This window comes from Jaculus jaculus, chromosome 3 (assembly GCF_020740685.1).
Source record: "Jaculus jaculus isolate mJacJac1 chromosome 3, mJacJac1.mat.Y.cur, whole genome shotgun sequence".
Classification (NCBI taxonomy): Eukaryota; Metazoa; Chordata; class Mammalia; order Rodentia; family Dipodidae; genus Jaculus; species Jaculus jaculus.
The window spans coordinates 123,181,699-123,204,230 of NC_059104.1; the positions used below are offsets into that span (position 1 = coordinate 123,181,699).

The 22,532-nt window shown below is 39.1% G+C and overlaps 1 protein-coding gene across 4 annotated transcripts in view; it reads left to right on the forward strand.

The window, feature by feature from the left end:
- Positions 1-22,532, forward strand: part of Slc36a4 (solute carrier family 36 member 4) — a 50,641-nt gene that overhangs the window by 11,515 nt on the left and 16,594 nt on the right. For 2 of the 4 annotated variants that reach the window (XM_045145539.1, XM_045145540.1), the window contains exons 2-8: positions 727-847; positions 2,885-2,975; positions 4,754-4,842; positions 6,237-6,332; positions 7,888-7,972; positions 17,421-17,648; positions 19,548-19,646. In XM_045145539.1, the coding sequence (XP_045001474.1) occupies positions 727-847; positions 2,885-2,975; positions 4,754-4,842; positions 6,237-6,332; positions 7,888-7,972; positions 17,421-17,648; positions 19,548-19,646 (809 nt within the window). Of the gene's footprint in view, positions 1-726; positions 848-2,884; positions 2,976-4,753; positions 4,843-6,236; positions 6,333-7,887; positions 7,973-17,420; positions 17,649-19,547; positions 19,647-22,532 lie in introns of those variants that run through there. The other 2 variants (XM_045145541.1, XM_045145542.1) reach the window with 2 other exon arrangements.

The window sequence follows — 22,532 nt, forward strand, 5'->3', positions numbered from 1 at the left end:
GGACCATGAGAGGGGAAAAAAGTTTGGGGGGAGAAAAAGAGTCTAATAGAATTCATGTGATTCTAAAGCCAAAGGAGGGCGACTGAGAATAGGAAGAGGGACAAAAAGGGGGTAGGGGAGTAGAAGAGGAGATTAGGGAACAAAAGCAGCAAAACAAAGTTTTAAAAATTCCAGAGTGAAACTCATTACTTCATATGGTCATATTATGAAAGATTCCTGAGAACGCTGTTCCGAAAGAATGTGCCGGAGCAGTGGTCCTCACATGTGGTCCCCATACCAGCTGCCTCAGTATCATGCAGAAACTTGCTACAAGTGCACACCCCTAGTCCTTACTCCAGACCCACTGAGTCAGAAACTTCTGGTGGAGGTGTGTACATTGTGTTCTAGCAAGCCCCACATACAGAGCCATTCTGAAGCACTTTCTAGAAGGTATGGAAAGTTCCAGTTACATCTTAATTGAGGAAACCTTGGCAAAGAATTGACAATGAATTCTGCTGCTGATTGTATTTTTAAATGTAAGATGTAGATACAGAAATGACTGAAGGAACAGGGTATAAAGTATTGATAGCAGTGTTCCCTCAGTTTTTGTTTTTTTTTTTTTTGAGGTAGGGTCTTTCTATAGCCCAGGCTAACCTAGAATTCACTGTGTAGTGTCAGGATGTACCACCATGCCCAGTGCACCCTCATTTTTGGAACCGTTAGTGAAGCTGTTTTCCTGTCTCGTAGATATGGATGTGATGAGGCCTTTGATAAATGAGCAGAATTTTGATGGCACGTCAGATGAGGAGCACGAGCAGGAGCTCCTGCCTGTGCAGAAGCATTACCAGCTAGACCAGGGCGGAATCTCGTAAGTGCTTCGAGTTGCCTTTCCCTTTTCCCTTTCACCCTGTGTACTTTGCAGTCTTCTGTAGACAAGGTGTTTTACTAGGTATCTAGCTGCCACAAAGGTGACTAGTATGTCGTCTCCACTTTCAAGGAGTTTTCAGTCCATTTGGGAGGGAAACCTAGTTTACAGAGCATCGTATATAAATCAGCCCAGTGACGTTGCATGCTAAGTGCTGTGTATACTGAAGGAAGGGTGTTGCAGTCAGGTTCACATTGCTGGCAGAAATCACCTGACCAAGAGCAACTTGTGGGGGGAAAAAAGGTCTATTTTGGCTTACAGACTTGAGGGAAAGCTCCATGATGGCAGGGGAAAACGACAACATGAACACAGGGTGGACATCAACTCCTCACCAACATCGAGTGGACAAAAGCAACAGGAGAGTGTGCCAAACACTGGGAAGCTGGCTATAATACCCATAAGCCCACCCACAACAATACACTGCCTCAAGGAGGTGTCAGTTTCCAAATCACTATCAGCTGGGAACCTATCATGCAGAACACCTTAGTTTATGGGGGAACACCTGAATCCAACCACCACATTCCACCCCTGGCCTCCATAAACTGATAACCATACACAGTGTAAAATACAATGCATTCGGTCCAACTTTAAAAGTCCCCATAGTTTTTTATCAATCCTAATTATGTTCAAACATTTCCATAGTCCAAGAACTTTTAACTGAGCCATAATACCAAAATATCCCCCCAGAGCTCATAATGGTATGGAATACACATTCACACTCCAAAAGATGGCATTGGCTATAGCAAAGAAATATTCAACCAATACAAGATTTAAATAAGGCAAAAATCAAACTCTGTAGCTCCAAGTCCTACAACTCTAGTCAGTGACAAATCTTCAAGTCCGATAATTCTAACCAGCAACAAGTCTTTGGTGTTCCAATTCCATCCCTCCAGATAGGCTACTCACAGTCCTGGAAAACTTCATTGGGGATGGCAGCTTTCCTTAGCAGCCATCTTGTGGACCCAGCATGTCTACTGGGTCTCCACTGCAATCAGTGGTTCATCCTCATGGCACGGTGGGGTCTCTGTGCAGGTATCCAACAAACCTGCTTCACACTGCCTACGGCTGTTTCTAAAACACAAGATCGTGCTGCAAATTCAATGCTCCTCTCTTTTCTGCATTTCTTATACTCTGCAATACCAGGTGGGTTACCAGTTTGTTAATCCAGAGGGGGATGAAACAGACTTTGAAGAACAGGATACCCCTTGAGCACTCAGGCCCCTTAAAAAGACTGCTTTCTCCCTGTTGTCCCAATGCAGGTCAGCTGTCCCAATCTCAGTGGTTATAATCTCTTAATTGTAGCTGAAGCAGTTTTGGCCCAAATATTTCATTTTTTTTTTCTGTGCCATATCCCTCTGCTCATACCAGTGCATTTCTATGCAAAACAACCCTGCACAAGTTCTCAGGACACAGGCATAACAGCAAACCTCTCACACAAACTGCTTCTAGCCCAGTCCCAGGAAAGCTCTTTCTCACCCTCACAAGCCAAACCTCATAGTCCATAGTTCTTACTGCATTCAGGCCTTTCACCTCTGGCCAGAATAGTCCATCAAGCTGTACTTGCAGCATTGCAGGGCATCTCTTAGGCCAAGGTTTCACATCCTTCCACATTCTTCCTGCAAAGCAGCTCCAGAAGGCCAAAACCACATAGTCAGACGAAGCAGCAATGATACCACTCTTGGTACCAACCTAAGTTTATGGGGGATGCCTGAATCAAACCACCATAAAGGGGATCTGATTGAGAGGACAAGGAGTGTTAAGAGAAGTGGGTACTCGAGTGGCTAGAGTTAGTGTGTGTGAGGCAATTCTTTTTAGTCAGTAAAGGTAAGACAAGAATAAGAGGGACTTCTGGATTACTTGTGGGATAGAAAAACGTTTGGTTCATTGTCTAGATGTCTTTCCAATTTCATTCTAATGGTAAATGTATGAGCATATGATTTTGTTCTAAAATATTAAAATCTTAACAATTTTTATTTTCAGATTTGTACAAACTCTTATGCATCTTCTTAAAGGAAACATTGGAACTGGCCTTTTAGGACTTCCATTGGCAATAAAAAATGCAGGCATTGTGGTAAGCTGATGATCACTAGAGATCCAATTAGCCATCCTTAAAAATCACTGAGGTGACAGCCTCATCAAATATAAACTGTCAAGTGACACTTCCATGATCATTTGGCTGTTGGACTGACACCAGTATGTGAACTGTAATAGTGGTATTTAACCCAAAATGAGAATGTTTGTTTTCTTTTTTACTTAATTACTTATTTTCAATATTTAACAAAACCAAAAAACTCCAAAAACAGGAATTTATTTATTTTTTCAGATATGGTTATGCCTTACTATACTTTTGAATTTTCAGAGATTATCTTTTAAAAACAAATATTAAATCATTGTTAGAGGCAGTTACTGTAATTATTTGGTAATCTTGAGAATTCTTTTATGAAGTAATGAAATTATATTTGTAACTCTTTTTTATTTTTTGTTTATTTTTATTTATTTGAGAGCAACAGACAGAGAGAGTAAGGGGGGGGGGAGGGAATGAGAAAGGGTGCGCCAGGGCCTCCAGCCACTGCGAATGAACTCCAGATGCGTGTGCCCCCTTGTGCATCTAGCTAACGTGGGTCCTGGGGAATTGAGCCTCCAACCGGGGTCCTTAGGCTTCACAGGCAAACGCTTAACTGCTAAGCCATGTCTCCAGCTCATGTAACAATTTTTAAATTGACTAGCTTATAAAAGTTTTAATTATTACCTATTTTTAAATTTATCTGTTATGTCCACCTGTATTTAAAGTAATTATAAATTTTTGATTGTTAAACTAATCTTTGGCATTTATTTGGTTATAGTTGAGTAGCATAGGTATCATTTTAATTTTGGCAAATAAATGATTTTTTTCTGTGATACTTTAAGAATAATAATTTTCTTTTTGAAATAAAATATTGTTATTTATGACAGAGAGGGAGAAAGACAGAGAGAGAGAGAGAGGGAGGGAGGGAGGGAAGGAGGGGGAATATGAACAAGAATGTAAATGTATGTGTGAGAGTATGAACATGCCAGGGCCTCTTGCCACTGCAAACAAACTCCAGGTATATGTGGCACCTTGTGTTTCTGGCTTTTTACATGGGTACTGGGGAATCAAAAATGGGTCATCATGCTTTGCAAGCAAGCATCTTTAATAGCTGGGCCATCATACCAGCCTGAAATAATTACTTTCCAAGCATAGTTCCTGACATGTTGTTAGTTCTCAAAAAGTGGTATAGGAAAGAATGTCAGAGCCACATGTTGGGTCATGTTATACAGAGACATTTATCATACCAATAACTGTGGGCTAACCCCACAATGCACTACCCGCATACCTCAACAAGGAGGGGCCAATGGGGAGGGGGTAGGTCATGGATGAGCCTAATAATGGTACCAAACTTCCTGTATTTGTAGAATAGAAAATTAATTTAAAAAAAAGTGGTATAGGAGTGTATTCTAGAAGTATGATTCTCTGCTTTTGTCATTGAGGTAATGATTTATAAATGCATATGACAGTGAACACTGATGGCATAGGCCTGTTCTGAGATACTGAATGTGATGTTATAGTCCTTCCTTTTATGCTGCGTGCCTGCTCTCTAAACCAAAGGCATATGTAGCCAAGTGGATCAGGTAGTGTCATATGTGGTTATCCTAAATATTACTTGAAATTCTTTCTATATAGTATTTATTAATTTTCATTTTGGAAGTGACTAATTTTGTTCAACAGATATTTTTTCTCTAAAAATGAGTTGTCCATTGACTCATTATTTATAAAATTACTCAATTTTTAAAAGATGAGTATTTAAGTCTTATGAATTTTCTCCTCCACAGCTGGGACCAATCAGCCTTGTGTTTATAGGAATCATTTCTGTTCACTGTATGCACATATTGGTACGTTGCAGTCACTTTCTATGTCAGAGGTAAATGTGGATTTGTTAAGTCTAATTTATTTTAAAGCTGTGTATTTAGAGCATCATTGTCCCACATTTCTAGTGTGTTTTGCAGCTAGAAGTTGTATTTCCTTTCATCCATGTATAGACACATCTAGATTGTGACCATGGAATAGGGCGCCATTTTGTGTGACTAAATGTGGTCAAAATCTGTTTATAGTTTTTCTTGGTATCTCAGGGCATTGGTTCAGGAACCCTGTGAATATTAAAATGTGTGGATCCTCAAGTCTCTCTTATAAAATGATGTAGTCACTACACCTACTCACATATAATTGAAATAATTCATAGTTACATATAATGCCTAATAGAAAATGAATGCTATACACATTGTTGTTATACTATATTGTTTACTTATTAATGACCAGAAAAATAAGGCTGTGTATATTCAATACAGATACATTTTTTCATGTATTTTTAATACATGAGTGGTCGAATTCACAAATAAGGAACTGTTGGGTATTGAGGTCTTACTATACTTACAAAAGGTATCTTATTTGTGAAATAGGATGGTTTTTTTTTTTAATGTACTGTAAGTGGAAAAATCAGGAAAGCAATGCAGCAAAAATGGAGGTAGTGGTATACTTTTAGTTACTGACTGTTAGTATCACTTTGGGGTATAGCACCGTTAATGGTGCTTATTCATGTGTAGCATGTTGGATGGTCAGGGAGATAACATACCCATTTTAATTTTTGTAGAGTGAAGAGCTTCTACTAAACAATGAACCAGTCTTAAAATTATTTCCTATTCTAGTAGATTAGAATAATGTAACCACTGCAAACACTCCCATATACTTTAAATAATCTCTGTTTACTTACAATACCAACAATAGAATATAAATACTATGCACATGGTGGTTATACTGTAGATTTTATTGACTGATGACTGGAAATAAAGCTGGTTAAATCACTGATTATGTTTAAATTGCAATGCATGCTTGGAAGAAGAAAGTAGAAGAGCATGAAGATGTAACAACTATTTAGTGAAGTTATTTTAAATATTATATGATATAGTTTATGTGAAAATAATTGTAGAGGCATGTACAGATATATTAAACCATGCTATTGTAAAAAAGCATTAGTTTGAACATGAGCAATATAGTTGATGCTTTTTATTTGGAATATTTAAGTCAGTGAAATGTGAGTACTGTGTTTTCTGAATTTTACAGATAGATTAGCAGTAAAGGAAAAGGACAGAGACGTTGTAAAATCTCATGCAGCATATCTCCAAGTATCCAGATCTTCCTATTTTGAAAACAAATCTGTCAGTGTGGAGCCCTGCATTCATGAGTTTCAAGTATTTGAAGTTCTGGCTTTATGAATGAACTTAATATTTTTTCCTCTGCATATATGTGATTAAATTATAGGTTTAAAAAGTCAACACTGGGTTACAGTGACACAGTGAGTTTTGCGATGGAAGTCAGCCCTTGGAATTGTCTCCAGAAGCAAGCAGCGTGGGGACGGTAAGAACTACCACATGTCTAGTGTTCAGTTGTTGGGATTATGTTAAAATGGAAGCATATAAATAAAATAAGACATAAGTAAAAATATTGGAAAATTGTAGGGATATAATAAAATATATTTCATGTTTCCCACTTTCATATAATGATTCAAATCACTCCACTGTTTTCTATTTTCTGACATTGGTTATTTACTATTTTGATTGAGCTATCTCACTATCGGATGAACTTATACTTCCAGGATTATTATAGTTGATAAAATTACATGATGTTTATAATTATAGCACTTATCCAACCATTGACATAGTCTTGTTCAATACTATTTTTAAAATAGTTTATATTTTTCTTTTTATTTGTTTTATTTTGAGACAGAGAGAGGAAGAGACGGAGGGAGGGGGGAGGGAAAGGGAGAGAATAGGCATGCTAGGGCCTCTAGCCATTGCAAAGGAACACCAGACACAAGCACTAACTTGTGCATCTGGATTATGTGGGTCCAGGAGAATTGAACCTGGGTCCTCCAGCCACTTTTTTTTTTTTTTTTTTTTTAGGAAGAGTCTTACTCTGTTGTAGTCCAGACAATATATATTTTTTTAAAAGTTGGAAAAATGTTGTAGTTATTTTAGATGAAGTTGTGGTGTTTAGCTGCTTGGTCATAATATATCAGAGATCTGGATGAACTTTAGTATAAGGTTATTTTATTTTCTTACATAATCTTACTAGGAAACTGCCAGATGTACAGGAACAGAAAAAAATGTAAGCAACCAATGAAATACTAACATGGTACAAAGATGTATGTGATAGGAATTAGATAATAGGAAAAACAATGTCAGTAGATTTATTTATGGTTAGCTATGGCCAGTTGTAGCTGGAACTCTCTATGCTCAAATGATGTCATTTCTCTGGTGACAGTCCTTTCCTCTCTGTATTCTCTGTATGTATGGAGCTTTCTCATGAATCTCACAGAAATCTAAGTGCTGGTCAAGCTCTGGAAGAGGCCTGTAGATGTTGGTCTTCAGGCCATGCCTCCTATCCTTGCCCACTGTGGTGGGATAGCTCCAGGCATGCTTGTCATGTTTGCAGATGACTTGGAACTGACAGGGTACCATGTACACTGGGTTGATGGGGACATTCTTGAGAAGTAGGAGAGATGACTCATTTTACATTTTTTTAAGTGCTGAGGCTCAAACCCAGGACCTAGTGTGTGCTAGGCAAAGTACTCTACTACTGAGTTATACCTTGATCCTGAGAAGATTAAATAAAGTGTATGTGTATGTGAGTGTGTGTGCGTGCATGTGTATGTGTGTGTGTAATCATTTCACAAGAGGGTATCCTTGAACTGTTAAATTGTACAAGTATATGGTGGTGTAAAATCTGCCTTTGTACTTAATAAAGCATTCATTTTATTCTCTTGTTGACATGTTCATACAGATGGGTGAATTTTTTAGAAGATAATTAAGTGTTTAAGACAAAAAGAATACATGCTGTTAAAAATGTTTTAAAATGAAATAAAATATGCTGTCTTTCTTTTTGTGACACTGCTGTATACATCTCTTTGTAGGAGTGTGGTTGACTCTTTTCTGGTGATAACACAGCTGGGATTCTGCAGTGTCTATATTGTCTTCTTAGCTGAAAATGTGAAGCAAGTGAGTATTTTCCTTCAGTGAGTGAAATCATACTGTTTTCTGTGGACACCATGCTTGAAAATGGGAAAGAGCTCCTTTCAAATGCTTGCCTCTGGTAAATTTTCCTTTAGTTCTCACTCCTACAGACTGGATTTCTGGTGGTATTCTTCTTGCCATTATATTAGTTATGCCTGTTGGATTAGATGAGATGTGATAGGATTTACTATTTCTGACTTAGTACAAGTTTAGATCTCGGAAGTATACCCATGGATACTTAGGGTTCATATTCTTTACATTGATGATGTAGATAGCATTCCAAATAGTAAGGTAATGAAATGAGTGTTCCTTGCTACAATTCAGTAATTATTGCTATTATTTCAAAGGTGCTGTGTCTAAATATGTATAGTTTTATGTTATTCTGTCCATATTAGATAGGTTTATTCTAAGAGGTAATTTTCAGCTTTGATGTAGAATATTACAATCTATTTGTACAAATATCTCAAACAGTAAAGTAAGAACTCCCATCAAAGCAATGCTGGAGCACACTGATCTGTGATTGGTTGACATTCTTGTTATATTTTACAACTGTTCTTTAATCATGCATTTCTGTTAGTCACAGGTATTAGCTATCTGATTGTGCACAGTACTTGATCATGTACCATCGGTATTTTTTTAAACATTTTATTTATGAGTGGGGGGGGAGGGAGGGAGAGAGAGGGAGAGAAAGAAAGAAAATGGGCACACCAGGGCCTCTAGCCACTGCAGATGAACTCCAGACACATGTGCCAGCTTGTCCATCTGACTTATGTGGGTACTGGGTCCTTTAGCTTTGCTGGCAAGTGCCTTAACCACTAAGCAATCTCTCAAGCCCCCATAGATATTTTAATCCAATATGACAGTGAAAATGTGTTCTCAAGAACTCTCAGGCACATAAATGTATACTTTGTTCTAGTACAAAGTGTACATCCTAGCTATTACCAAGAGTTGACAAACATTTTCTCTGTACAGTCCAAGTTTTCCCACTTTGTAGGCATGAGGGATCTAACTACCCAGCTGAGCCATAGACAACAATATGTAAACCAATAAACATGGTACTGTTCTGGTACAGTTTTATTTGCAGAATCAATGGTAGGCCAGACTTGGTCTATAGGCAGTGGTTTTCAAATATCACCATGTATGCATTTGAGTTGTGCATGAGATTGGATGCTCTGTGTTGAAAGCACAGTTATAATGGGAACAAGAAGGTTCTCTTCAAGGGCCAGGGCTGATTAGTAATTAGAGTTTTAACTTCCAGATCAGTGTTCCAGATCATGCCCACCTCAGCATTTATGGAAGATTTGTTTTTAACTGGAACTGTGCCAGACCTGGCTTTAGCCTCATCAGTTTTGTGAAGCCTTCTTGGTCTGTTTGTCTATGCCAAGGTTTCTCTTGCTTCTTGCTAGAATTTTGTTATTTTTCTCCCAGTTTCTGCAGCACCTTGTAAGATAATCTTGATCATGCTGTATCAAAGTTGATTTACAAGTTAATTTTAATTATTGGACTGCAGATCCCATGAGGGAAAAACCCACTGTATATGCTGTGTTCCTCCTCAGTGTCAACTAGCTTCTGAGAATGCCTGACTTATTACTACCCAGTGTGATGACTACATTGGAAGGGAAGCAGACAGACTCCTTAGATATGGAGGAATTTATTTATTTATTATTCATTTATGAATTTCTGTGTGTGTGTGTATGTGTTTGTAAGTGCAAGTGCGTATGTGCCACAGTGTGCATAAGGTCAGAGGGAAATCCTGGGTGTCTGTCCTCATCTGTCACCTTATTTGCAGCAGGGAGCCTGTGTGGTTTTCTGCTGCAGACACCAGCCAGCCCACAAGCTTCTGGGGATTCTCCTGCCTCCTCCTTACATGTTGCTCACTATAGGAATGCTAGGATTTCAGATGTGTTCTGCTGTGTGTGCTGCGAGCCAAACTCAGTTCCTCGTGATTACACAGCAAGAATTTTGCTCAACTGAGACATTTCCCTAGTCCCAAGGAGGGATTTTTGAATTTTCATATATTTCTTAGATCTAGTGGTAAACCTGGTTTATTGAGTAAGTGTTCAGTAATGTTTGGCTGGTGACAAGCTTTGACTCTTCTGTTGTTCTTTCCCCATTGATGGACACTTGCCTTGCTCACATCCTTATCTGCACCTGTGCCTCACATTTCTCTGTCAGCTCTTCACCTTTAGCTTGGGTATGATGGCTTCATATGACATATGATGTTGTGAGTTTTTTTTTAAATTTATTTTTTTTTAAATTTGATTTACTAGTTTTCTTTTCATCAAATACAGGCAGTTTGGTACCATTGTTTAGGCTCATCTATGATCTACCCCCTCCCATTAGACCCTCCTTGTTGATGTAAATGGGTCATGCATTGTGGAGTTAGTCCCCAGTTATTGGTATGCTAAATGTCTCTGCAAATCATGACCCAACATGTGACTCTGACATTCTTTCCGCCCCTTCTTCTGCAAAATTTCCCTGAGCCATGTTGGGTTCATTTTTGGTCTGCTTCAGTATGAGTTTTTGATAGTTCTTGTCAGCAGAAATATCTTAGAAGCTGTCTGTCTGAGGGCTTGAGTAAATTAGCTAGTTTCTGTTTCCAACTTCAGTTTACTGTCTAATTTTCCAGATATCTTATTTGTTCTCATTTCCTTTCTTTTCTGGATTCACTTTCATATTCTTTCATTTCCTCTCTGTCTTCCACAAGGCTTCTTACATGCAAGCTCTCTAACATTGAGATTCATCCCCATCCCACACAATTAAGTTCTTATGAAACAAAATTTCTAGGAATTTAAGCCACTGCTCTTCTTTCAATCATATTGCATATGATCGTGGAATGGAATGGAAAACTAGTGAGAGCAAACAGAAATGAGAGATGTGTACGAAACAGGAAAGAGCAAACACTAGTAGAGCTAATCAGAATTCTGTTTCTACTTTTGCTTGCCAACATTGTATTTGTGCTTCATTAACATTGCTCATTGTAGGGGCTGTGCTTTGAGTTTTGCTGGTATTTGACTCCATAAATTGCATGGACCAGAACTCTGATCCATTGTGTGGCTGTTTATGATTAAGTCATTCATATGATGGCAATAGTGCCTTTATGAGACTGCATAATGAGGCAGGACTGGATCTTTTCCTCTTCCTTGCCTCCTGCCTCCCCTCCACGCAGGCTTTTAACTTGCTATGTAGCTAAATCTGGCTTTGGACTCCTAATCCAAGTGCTGGGATCAAGCATGCACTCCAATGCCTGACCAGTACTGGAGCTTTTCTAATCTTTCAAGAGACTCACCAACAGGGTCTGTTTGATTCGAGGAAGGATGCTGACAGTGCCTTATAACTTATTATTATAAACTGACATATGACATTTAATCTTTACAATTATTCTGTAAAGTAACTACTGTGTTCATCTTATGAAGCACTTATACAGCATGAGTGATATCACCCAGATATCCAAGGGTGGTTTTTGTTTGTTTTTAAATTTTTCTTCTTTTTCTTTATTTATAAGAGGAGGGGGGAGAGCATGCGAGTGTGCATGTCAGAGCCTCCAGCTGCTGCAAATGAACTCCAGATGTGTGCACCCCCTTGTGCATCTGGCTTACGTGGGTCCTGGGGAATTGAACCTGGGTCCTTTGGCTTTGCAGGCAAGTGCCTTAACTGTAAGCCATTTCTGCAGCCCTTGTTTGTTTTGTTTGTGAGACTGAGTCTCAATACAGCCTTAGCCTTGTGATCTCGCCTCCTAAGTACAGGGTTTACAGGTATGTGATGTCCCATCAGTTTAGGTACCTTCATGTTATCACTGGATAGATATTGTTGTCTGACTTCAGTTTCATGTGTGTGTGTGCGCACGTGCACATGTGTAATTGAGTATAAAAAGCAGAGAGAAAAGAAAGTTTAAAAGCTTTGGCTAAATTTCTCTTGTGAAACATTACTGGTTGCTTCCAGAGTTTGGTGGCAAAATTTAACCCATTAGTATCTATCCTGAGAAGATGGGGTAGCAGTTGCTCTTTAACAGGTTAAAAAGTATTTTCTGTAGGTAGAATTAGGGAAGTCCTCTGGAGGTATAAAGAGCCATGCAGAAAATGACACACAGCAGACTCCAGAAAATGACTGAAGGCTATAATGAAAAATGAAATTATGAAATTTGGAGGAAAATGGATGGAATTGAAAAATATTACACTGAGGTAACTCAAGCCCAGGAAGCCAAACATCACATTTCAGACACCAGCATATGTGGATCCTAACTTATTTGTGTACTTGTAAATGAGATATGATACTGAGGTTAGGCTATAATTCTAGACAGGAGACAGAGAGGATTAAGAGGTGATATGAAGTAGAGAAAGGACAGAAACGAAACATGTAGTCTGAAAGCAGAAAGGAGGCTAAGTTGTGGGGGCAAGCAAAATGGGGGAAGAGGGAAAGAAGGGAGAAGGCAAACAAATATATGAAAACATAATGAAAATTTTCTTCAAGCTAATCAAAATGAAAAAGAATGAAATAACTGATGGTAGTGGTGAACAAAGAGCAGGATGATGATTATTAAAAAAGCATGGCATTTGAGCTTTTCGCTCTCTGCAGGTTTCTTCCCATTTGGTGGCAACATGGACAGGACACTTATCCTCACTCACTGTCTGTGCCACAAATAAACATTTTGAGATGAATACTTCCTTGATCTATAGGAAGTCAAGGCTGTATCATTTCATTGACCAGAAAAATTCAAGTTCTGTTGTCATTGAGATGTGGAAATATGATTTATCATCACCCCACGGTTGTTGTTGGTTCATGAAGTTGCTATGCACATTCAGGGAGGAGTCTATTCCTCTGGTTCCAGTAGCTTCTCTCTCTCTCTCCTTCTGTGATTTTCTAGATAAAGGGGTAAGACCATGTATGGTCACAGACAGCAGGGAAAGAATGTAGTAAGAGCATCAAATGTGTTGACATTGACAAGAGTTGGAAACTATGACTGCAAACCCTTGCTCTCAGATTTAATTCCCACATCATTCAGTGTGTGAGAATGAGGGAGAAAGCAAGGGAGACAGGGAGACAGAGACACAGAGCATATGGTATACCAGGGCAAACAAACTCCAGACTCATGCACCACTTTGTGCGTCTGGCTTTAAGTGGGTACTGGGGAGTTGAACCAGGCAGATAGGCTTTGCAAACAGGAGGCTTTAATTGTTGAGCCATCTCCCCAGTCCGGACAAAAATTTTATAAAAGCCTTTGGGGAACTTTAAACAGTATTTCACTCTATGACTTTTAATCTTTAGCTTAACTAATGAACATTAATTGGCCTTTGGAGTTTTGGCCACTAAAATACTGTGTCTTTATAAAGTCAGTAAGTACTGGTCCTTGGTAAACTTGAGGTCTCAATGGAAACAACTGAATATAGGAATTTTACTTTATACTACTTATTCCAATAGTTTACCAGTTGGTAAATGTGCGACACATAGGGAGTTGGTTAGATAGTTCCTCTCTGTCTCTAGGGGCACCTAGGACCCAAGTATGTACTAAGTCTTGCTGTATGTAGTACAGGTACCTACATTTTCATCTTACTGTATTTTTAAAATATTTATTTATTTATTTATTTATTTATTTGAGAGCGACAGAGACAGAGAGAAAGCTAGATAGAGGGAGAGAGAGAGAGAGAGAATGGGCGCGCCAGGGCTTCCAGCCTCTGCAAACGAACTCCAGACGCATGCGCCCCCTTGTGCATCTGGCTAACGTGGGACCTGGGGAACCGAGCCTCGAACCGGGGTCCTTAGGCTTCACAGGCAAGTGCTTAACCGCTAAGCCTTCTCTCCAGCCTCTTACTGTATTTTTAATCCTGAGAATTTCTATAACCCCTTTCTACCAAAGAATGCTAAAATATCATAAAATATTTGTGATAGAAGCCAGTTTTAAAATCTCAACACCTAGTTGTTCAAATAACCTTGTAAAAATTGTTCAACTGCCTTTTTCTTGCCAGGATTTCATGTTAGAGCTTAATTTTGACCACTTCCTAATCTCATAATCAGAGGTACTGCATTGATAAGAAGAACTTGGCCTTTAATAATTTTATTATTGTGAAAGTTGAATCAACAGTGAAATATATTCTTAAAACCACAATGATATGAATTGGCATTGTTTCAATTTCAAATGATAGAAAATATAATATGAAGTTTTGATGGAGATTTTTAAGATGATAATGAACTTTATGTTTTCAATATTTTTTTATTAACAACTTCAAAGATTATAAAAAATATCCCATGGTAATACCCTCCCTCCCTCCACTTTTCCCTTTGAAACTCCATTCTCCATCATATCCTCCTCCCCATCTCAATCAGTCTGTCTTTATTTTGATGTCATGATCTTTTCCTCCTATTATGATGGTCTTGTGTAGGTAGTGTCAGGCACCATGAGGTCATAGATATCCAGGCCATTTTGTGTCTGGGAAGAGCATGTTTAAGGAGTCCTTACCCTTCCTTTGGCTCTTACTTTCTTTCCGCCACCTCTTCCACAATAGACCCTGAGCTTTGGAAGGTGTGATAGAGATATTGCAGTACTGAGCACTCCTGTCGCTTCTTTCCAGCACCATGATGCCTTCTGAGTCATCCCAAGGTCACTTCCATCTGAAATGAGAATATTCTCTACCAAAAGTGAGAGTAGCATGAATATAAGGGTATAAACATTAAGAGAAGTGCTTACTGGGCAGTGTGATAAGCATAGTATATACTTTTAGGCAGACAGCAGCAGACGTTACACCCCTAGGGCTCATGACTACCCCTGTTTTAAATTTTCAGTATCAGGGATGTATTCCCTCCCATGGAGCAGGCCTCCAGTCCAATTAGAGGACAGTTGGTTTCCACCATGACAGACATGCCACTATTGTACCCATTGGCTCATTTGGCCTGGCTGGCCAAACATAAGGCTTGTAGTGTCCACTGTTGAGTATCTTCACTGGAGATTTCTCTTTCTCCCATTGAACTGCATGTAGAATGGCTTCTTCCAGCTTTCTGTCAGCTGGTCTACAAGGAGGAGGTTATTAGCTCAGTTCCAGCAGGATTTCTCAGTGGCCTTGCAGCCCAAGTATGTGGAGTCTTCAGCAATAGGGTCTTACCATCTATTCCTGGTGGGAAACCAAGGGCCTCGGCAATAGTCTGTATTGTTTTGGGGGCATCAGGGACCTCCCTGGCCAACAACTCACTGGAAGGTATCCCATCCCTGGCACTGAAAATTTTCTAGCACCAATCTATGACTCCTGAGTATTCCATTGTCCAATAAAGCAGGTTTCCATATGATTTATTTCTATCCTCTTAGATTTTGATTAGCCCTTTCTCCACCTTTTCTTTACTTAGTCTCTTCCCCTGACCTCACTTTGAGCTTTTTCACCCCCATTAATCTATTATTCTTCTTATATATATACAGTACCATCCTATTAAGTACCCCCTCCCTTCCTTTCTCTTCCCTTTATAATCTTCTCAAAAATTTTAAAACCTATACTAGGTGTGGTGGTACATGCCCTTAATCCCAGCACAAGGGAGGTGGATTGTCTTGAGTTTGAGGCCACCCTGAGACTACCTAGTGAATTTTATGTCAGCCTGGGCTAGATCCAGACTCTACTTGGGAAACCACAATATTTTAAAAAATATTATTTTATTATTTATAAGAGGGAGAGAGAGGAGAGAGAGAATATGGTTGCACTAGGGCTTGCCAAATATACCCCAAATGCATGTGCCACATTGTGCATCTGACTTTACTGGAGAATTGAATCCCAGACCGGCAGGCTTTGCAAGCAAGCACCTGTAACCACGGAGCAATCACCACAGCTGAGCTTTAGGTACAGGGTGTAGTGTGAGTGTGCTAGTCTTATGTAAGCTCTAAGTTGCATACATAGCTTAAAAATTTGGTTGATCGGTTATCTGCCATAGGAGATCATGTATACATTTGTAGTGATGTTAGACATTGCTTGTGGATCATTAGTGTTCAACTGACAAAAAATAAATACTTGCATTACTAACCATATAAAACTTTGTTTTAATTTTCGGATTTTTTGGCTTCATAATACACTACCTTCATAGAGACAGAACTGTCACTAGAGGCCAGGTGCTATCAAAGAGCAGACCCTCTGGATCTAGTGTTTTCGGTCATGTTAACATGTCATATGGCTTTGATAAATCTCAGGTCTAAGTTTGAGTCCTAGAACCACCACTCACTGGCTTATGTTATGTGAGGTCTTTTCCCCCTTTTTCAGCTTCATTTTCTTCTAGTTGAAATTGAAATTGCTATTGCAATCCATTTCCATTAGGAGAATTCAAAGAGATGTATAGAACACAGGTATTTGAGTAGCTGATACACAGAAAGGACTAAGTGTTATCATGATAAGATCTGTTTCACATGAATGTTTGAATCCAGACACTTGATAATAGCTGTGTGTTCAAAGGAATGTGTGGTATTTGGAGGCAAACAAGCTTTCATTGACTTGTCTGAACTATAAGGGTTTTATATATTTTTCCTGAAGTTCCTTATAATTTAATTTTCTATTTTAGTTAGTTGGATTATATAATTCATTGAATTATGGAGGGTTTTTAGTATACAGAGTCTATGAAGCAGTTTCTTTTGAAATATGAAATTTCTGTTATATAAGTGGGTATGTTTCAGATAAATTTGATCTGTCTTATACAAGTTTTCTGCTCTAGTAGAAGTTACCTACTGTTTAGCATATGGCCACACAGATAGTGAATTTCCAGTAAATACATAGTGATAGTATTGATGATTTATCTGCAACTTATTTGTAATTGCTTTTTAAATTTTGCTTTGTCTGTCTGTCTGTCTCTCTTTCTCTTTGGTTTTTCAACGAGGCAGAGTCTCCCTCTATCTCAGGCTGAACTGTAACTCACTCTGTAGTCTCAGGCCAGCCTAAATTTATGATAGTACTACCTCTGCCTCCCAAGTGCTGAGATTAAAGGTGTGTGACACTTCATCTGGCTGCTTCTGTACATTTCTGCAAGGCATTTATGCCTGTTTCCTGATCTATAGACAGTAAGCTTTATCACAACACTGATATCTGCTTACCTGTGTGGAAAGGTATGCCTGGTTTTCATAGTGTCAGAAGCAGGTCTTTGAGTGAGTCTTTGCAGGCATCATGGGGAGAATAGCCTTAAGCTTCAAAATAATATGCCTGTCCTCTTCATTTTCTAGTGAGCTTTATTTTCAGAATACATAAAATAAGTCATCTTGAAAGAATATGATCATGCAATAATTATCCTTGTGCTCAATATATGTGCTTCTAGGAAGGCAGAGTAGCTTGAAAAATGTGAATATCTAGTTGATTTTCAAGGATGTCATAGGAATTGATCATAGAGGATCTAGACTGGAAATTTTCTTAGTCTTTCTTCTCATGTCTGTAAGTTGATGAATGCTTGCCTTCCTCTTCCCACCCCTGGTGATCTTCCACAGGTCCACGAAGGATTCTTGGAGAGTACAGTGCTAGTGTTGAACAGCTCGGACCCATCCTACCCATGTGAGAAGAGAAGCACCGACCTTAGGATCTACATGCTTTGCTTCCTTCCCTTCTTGATCCTTTTGGTCTTCATTCGTGAACTAAAGAATCTTTTCATACTTTCGTTTCTTGCAAACATCACCATGGCTGCCAGTCTTGTGATAATTTACCAATATGTCATTAGGGTGAGTATGTTTTCAACCAAATGTCTTATTTTCCATATGGGTACAGCTTGTATTTATGTTGGAGGTGATAGCATTGAGCCTGTATGCTATGTGTGTGGCATACAGAGAACAGGCAGTCTGGGGTATACTGCTAATGACAGTGTATGTGCTACCAGCAAGGCAGGCACAGGCTTTGAGGTCAAGGTGGCTTGAACCTTGCTGAGGATGCTTCTGCACTGTGTCAGTGCTTCTGAATGTGGCGATGTCCACCCTACCAGCCTTCTTGTGAGACGTAGGGTTGTGCTCTTAGTCCAGAGAGTCCAGAGCCTCTTATGCAGCCACTCACTAAGGATCTTGTCTGTGTCATCATACTTTGAGCCAATAATAAACAAATGTAATCACTCTGTAATCTTTTACTTTAAATTTCGATTTGTTGTTACACTTCCTTTCACAGTCACAGCACAAGTCTGTAACCCCTTTATCTGAGACACATGCAATAACCAGGAAATGATCTCATTGTCCATAGTATCAGCAGTTTAACTCACTTTCTTTAGGCAGAGGGGCAAGCACCTTAAGAAAACTAAGAATCCCTGTTTGAGTCCCTCATGACATACTTCCTTTAATAAATTGCTTCCAAAATAATCATAATCTTTTACAAACTTTTGTAGTAGACCTGTTTCATTCCCAAACCTATATTCTGTCTTCATAGAAAATCAGAGTGGAGGGAAACCAGAAAGAAGACTGCAGAAAGCTCTCCAGGGTTTGGATTCCTGAGCTAAACACACAAGATTTGGTGGAGCAGGGAAAGCCATTCCCTGGGAGAGGGAAGAACATGAGTGGTGCCTGTAGATGCACTTGTCTTGAGCAGGAGTGTAGTAGTGTCTAATGACCTCGGCCCTGTAAAACCCTGCCCCTCTGCTTCCTTATATATCCTATTTGTTTCACTTCATTCTTTTTTTTTTTTTTTTGTTTTTTTCAAGGTAGGGTCTCACTCTAGTACAGGCTGACCTGGAATTCACTATGTAGCCTCAGGGTGGCCTTGGACTCATGGCGATCCTCCTACCTCTGCCTCCTGAGTGCTGGGTTTAAAGGCATGTGCCATCACGCCTGGCTTCATTTCACATAATTCTTCAAATGCCTCAAACATTCTGGACTTTTTTTTTTCTCAAATTATCCACATACCTATACACTTCAGTTTTATTACCCTCTTTCCTTGGCCCTGACATTTACCTTAAGTTAGTTAAGACAGAAAACAGGTTGGCGGGAAGTATGGAGCAGTCCTGAGGTGTCTGGAAGAAGGCGTCATTGTGGAGCCAGAGGTCCTGAACAGGATGTGCTGTGGTTTGTTCACATTGTGAGAGTGGTAACCAAGGTCATGTATCAGGGCCATGTAATCAAAGACAGAACCAGGTGATGCTTAAATAAGTAATAAGGTCACAGCCACTGTCATGGATGAGTTAGAGACAGTGCTTCTTATCAGAGGAGACCTGTCCTGGGGAGCAGCCGGGAGAAAGATGAAGTCAGGATCCAGGTGCCTTCAAGAGCTGAGATGAGCGTGAGTGAGGACAGCAGTGGCTGGTAGTGACTGTTTCTTGGCCTGGATCTGAGTCAGGCCGTGTACTTCCTACGGTGGCAGGAACTTTACTGTGTGTCCCTCCCAGGACTTGCTGGAGGACACAGGTACTCAGATGGAATGTAGTGGGTATGAGGGAAATAATTGCTTTGGCAATTAAACCCCTAACAGTTTAGCTTCACTTAACAGAGAACACTTCAAGTGTTTTTCAGAAAATATTTTTATAACCCAAGCTTGCTTTTGTGAAGCTCAGGAGAATATGATTTTGCTGTCTCATTTCAAATCATTTAAAGTAGATAAAGCTTTAACTTGTTGATGTTTCTTTTTTTTCTCCTTCCATTTTGTAGAACATGCCAGATCCCCACAACCTTCCGATCGTGGCTGGTTGGAAGAAATATCCACTCTTTTTTGGTACTGCTGTGTTTGCTTTTGAAGGCATAGGAGTGGTAAGAATTCACCTTTGTAATTAATTATTTTTAATTTTTTTCTGATTTATTTATATTTATTTATTTATGAGGGGGAGAGAGAGAGAGAGAAAAAAAGAGAGAGAGAGAGAATGAGAATGGGTACACCAGGGCTTCTAGCCACTGCAAACGAAGTTCAGACACATGTGCCACTTTGTGCATCTGGCTTCTGTGGGACATAGGGAATAGATCCTGAGTCCTTAGGCTTTGCATTAACCACTCAGCCATCTCTCCAGCCCCTGTAATTATTTTTTAAACTCATCAGTAGTCATACAAATTCCTATAATCAAACTATACAAAAATATGTGTTTTCTACCATGTTTGACTTTCCTTTATTCATAAAACATGATACACAGTTTGGTGTGATAGACTTGAGTTATTGTATGGTTTCCACTAACTAAAAGCTTCATATTAGACATTATTTAGGCTCTCAGGTTTTTTTATTTACATATATTTTTTTCTTTTTTCTTTTTTTATTTCGAGGTAGGTTCTCACTTTAGCCCAGGCTGACTTACAATTCACTATGTAGTCTCAGAGTGGCCTCAAACTCATGGCGATCCTCCTACCTCTGCCTCCTGAGTGCTGAGATTAAAGGTGTGTGCCACCACACTTGGCTGTTTTTGATTATATTTTAAATGAGCATATTAGACCAGATTTTTCAATTTTATTTTGGGAAATTTAAAGCCTATACGAAATTTAGAATAGTATAGCAAAGACTCCTCTCTATGAGTCACATAGTTTCAAAAACATAATTACTGACCAACTTTGTTTTATTTATATCCCATATATTTAAGCATGTCCAAATGTCACATTTTATAGATAGGTTATTTGAAAGGAATTGAAATAATTATTAAGTAATTGGTAAATGAAAGTCAAATATAAGTTCTTCCTTTTGGTTTGTCCAAGCTATGTTTTGAGAAATCATGTTATCAAAATGCTGGTTCCAGGCTGGAGAGATGGCTTAGCGGTTAAGCGCTTGCCTGTGAAACCTAAGGACCCCGGTTCGAGGCTCAGTTCCCCAGGACCCATGTTAGCCAGATGCACAAGGGGCGCATGCATCTGGAATTTGTTTGCAGTGGCTGGAAGCCCTGGCGTGCCCGTTCTCAATCTCTCTCTCTTGTCTGTCTCTTTCTGTATCTCTCTGTCACTCTCAAATAAATAATGAAAAAAAATGAACAAAAAAAAATGCTGGTTCCAATAGATACATTCCTGTCTAGCATCATCAGTATTTCCATTCATAATATTTTCAGCTTCCTTACAGATTTACTAGAGTTTGTAGATGTGGACAAAATAGGGCATTGTTCTCTATTCTCTTCATACCTTGTTTCACAGTCTAATGGTTTGTTCTCAAAGCAAACCATGTTAAACAGACACTGGATCTGAAAGGCAGTCTTACATCATTGTGCTTGGCTTTCTGCTCCTTGAATTCTCCTGTAGAGAATTCTCACCAATGTTCACCAGTTTTCACAGCCCCACGTGCTACTTTTACCCACATAGGAAGATTTCTTCCTTCCTGTCTGTAGTGAGTTCTGGGAGCTTAGTTAACTATGATACACTCTAGTTGTGTTGTTTCTCTGATACCTCACATTCGACAGCTCCAAGTCCAACATAGACTTTCTCATTTAAAACCAGTCTCTCTCTCATTTCTAGTCTTCTTTTTGGTTTTAAGTTTTAAAAATCATTTCAGTTAGGATGCAAAATACAAAATAATGAGTTTCATTGTGACATTTTCTTTTCTTTTCTTTTTTAGTATTTGAAAACTTTAATAAAAACTTCTGAACATGGGAGCTAATGGGACATTATTCCAGTGAATAACCGTCTAATACATTGATAATACTGCTTTTTTGCAAACTCAAGGCCACATGTATAATACTATTTTTCTCTTCCCTTCCTTTCCCCTGCTCCTTCCTTCTTTCTTCTTATTTTATTTATAGTCACAATTTATATATGCGCACTAAGGAGTGGTGTTAAGATGTCTGTGTTCTTCTTTGCAATTTTTATTTTAAACTTACTTTTATTAGTCATGGACATACTTAGTATGCAAACAACACATGTTGGTACCATTCTTTTCCTCATCCCTGCACCTTTTCCAAAGGGGTCCTTCTTGTTGGGAATGCAGGTTACCGCCATGGGGATTGTGGGTTGTGCATTGTGGGAGCAGTAGTCAGTTATGGGGGAGAAGCAATGCCTCTGTGCATAATGTCCCAACGTGTGGCTCTTAACAGTCTTTCTGCCTCTCTTCCACAAAATTCCTGCTGGATCTCTGGTTTGGTAGGTGTTGAGTGTCCTCAGTGTCGGTCTCCTTCATCCTAATGCTGATTATGATTACTTGTGTGTGTGTGTGTCTGTCTGTATATCATTCTACTGAGTTCTTATTCATCACCTACTCCTTTCCTCTCCTCTCCCATTTCTTTCTGGTCCCTTTTCTCCTTCCAAGTAGTCCTTCCTTCCTGCTTTCATGTCCCCCCCCCCCAAAAAAAATACTTGAGAGACAGAGGGAAAATTGAGAGAGAGAGGAGAGAGAGAATATGAGAATGGGCATATCAGGGCCTTCAGCTACTGCAAATGAACTATAGACACATGGACCATCTCTGTGCATATGGCTTATATGTGTCCTGGGGAATCAAACCTGGTTCTTTGGCTTCACAGGCAAAGGCCCTAACTGCTAAGTCATCTCTCCAGCCCTCATGTCAGACACATTCCATTACCTTCTAATGTTTCCCCCATTTGCCCCTCCATTTAGACCTCTTTAGCCCCTTTCATAGTTCCCTTTCTGTGTCTTCCACATACATGCATGCATACATACACATACATTGATTTAGTTTTACTTTCAGGTGTTTAAGCATGAAACATTAGAGTGAATCCTTT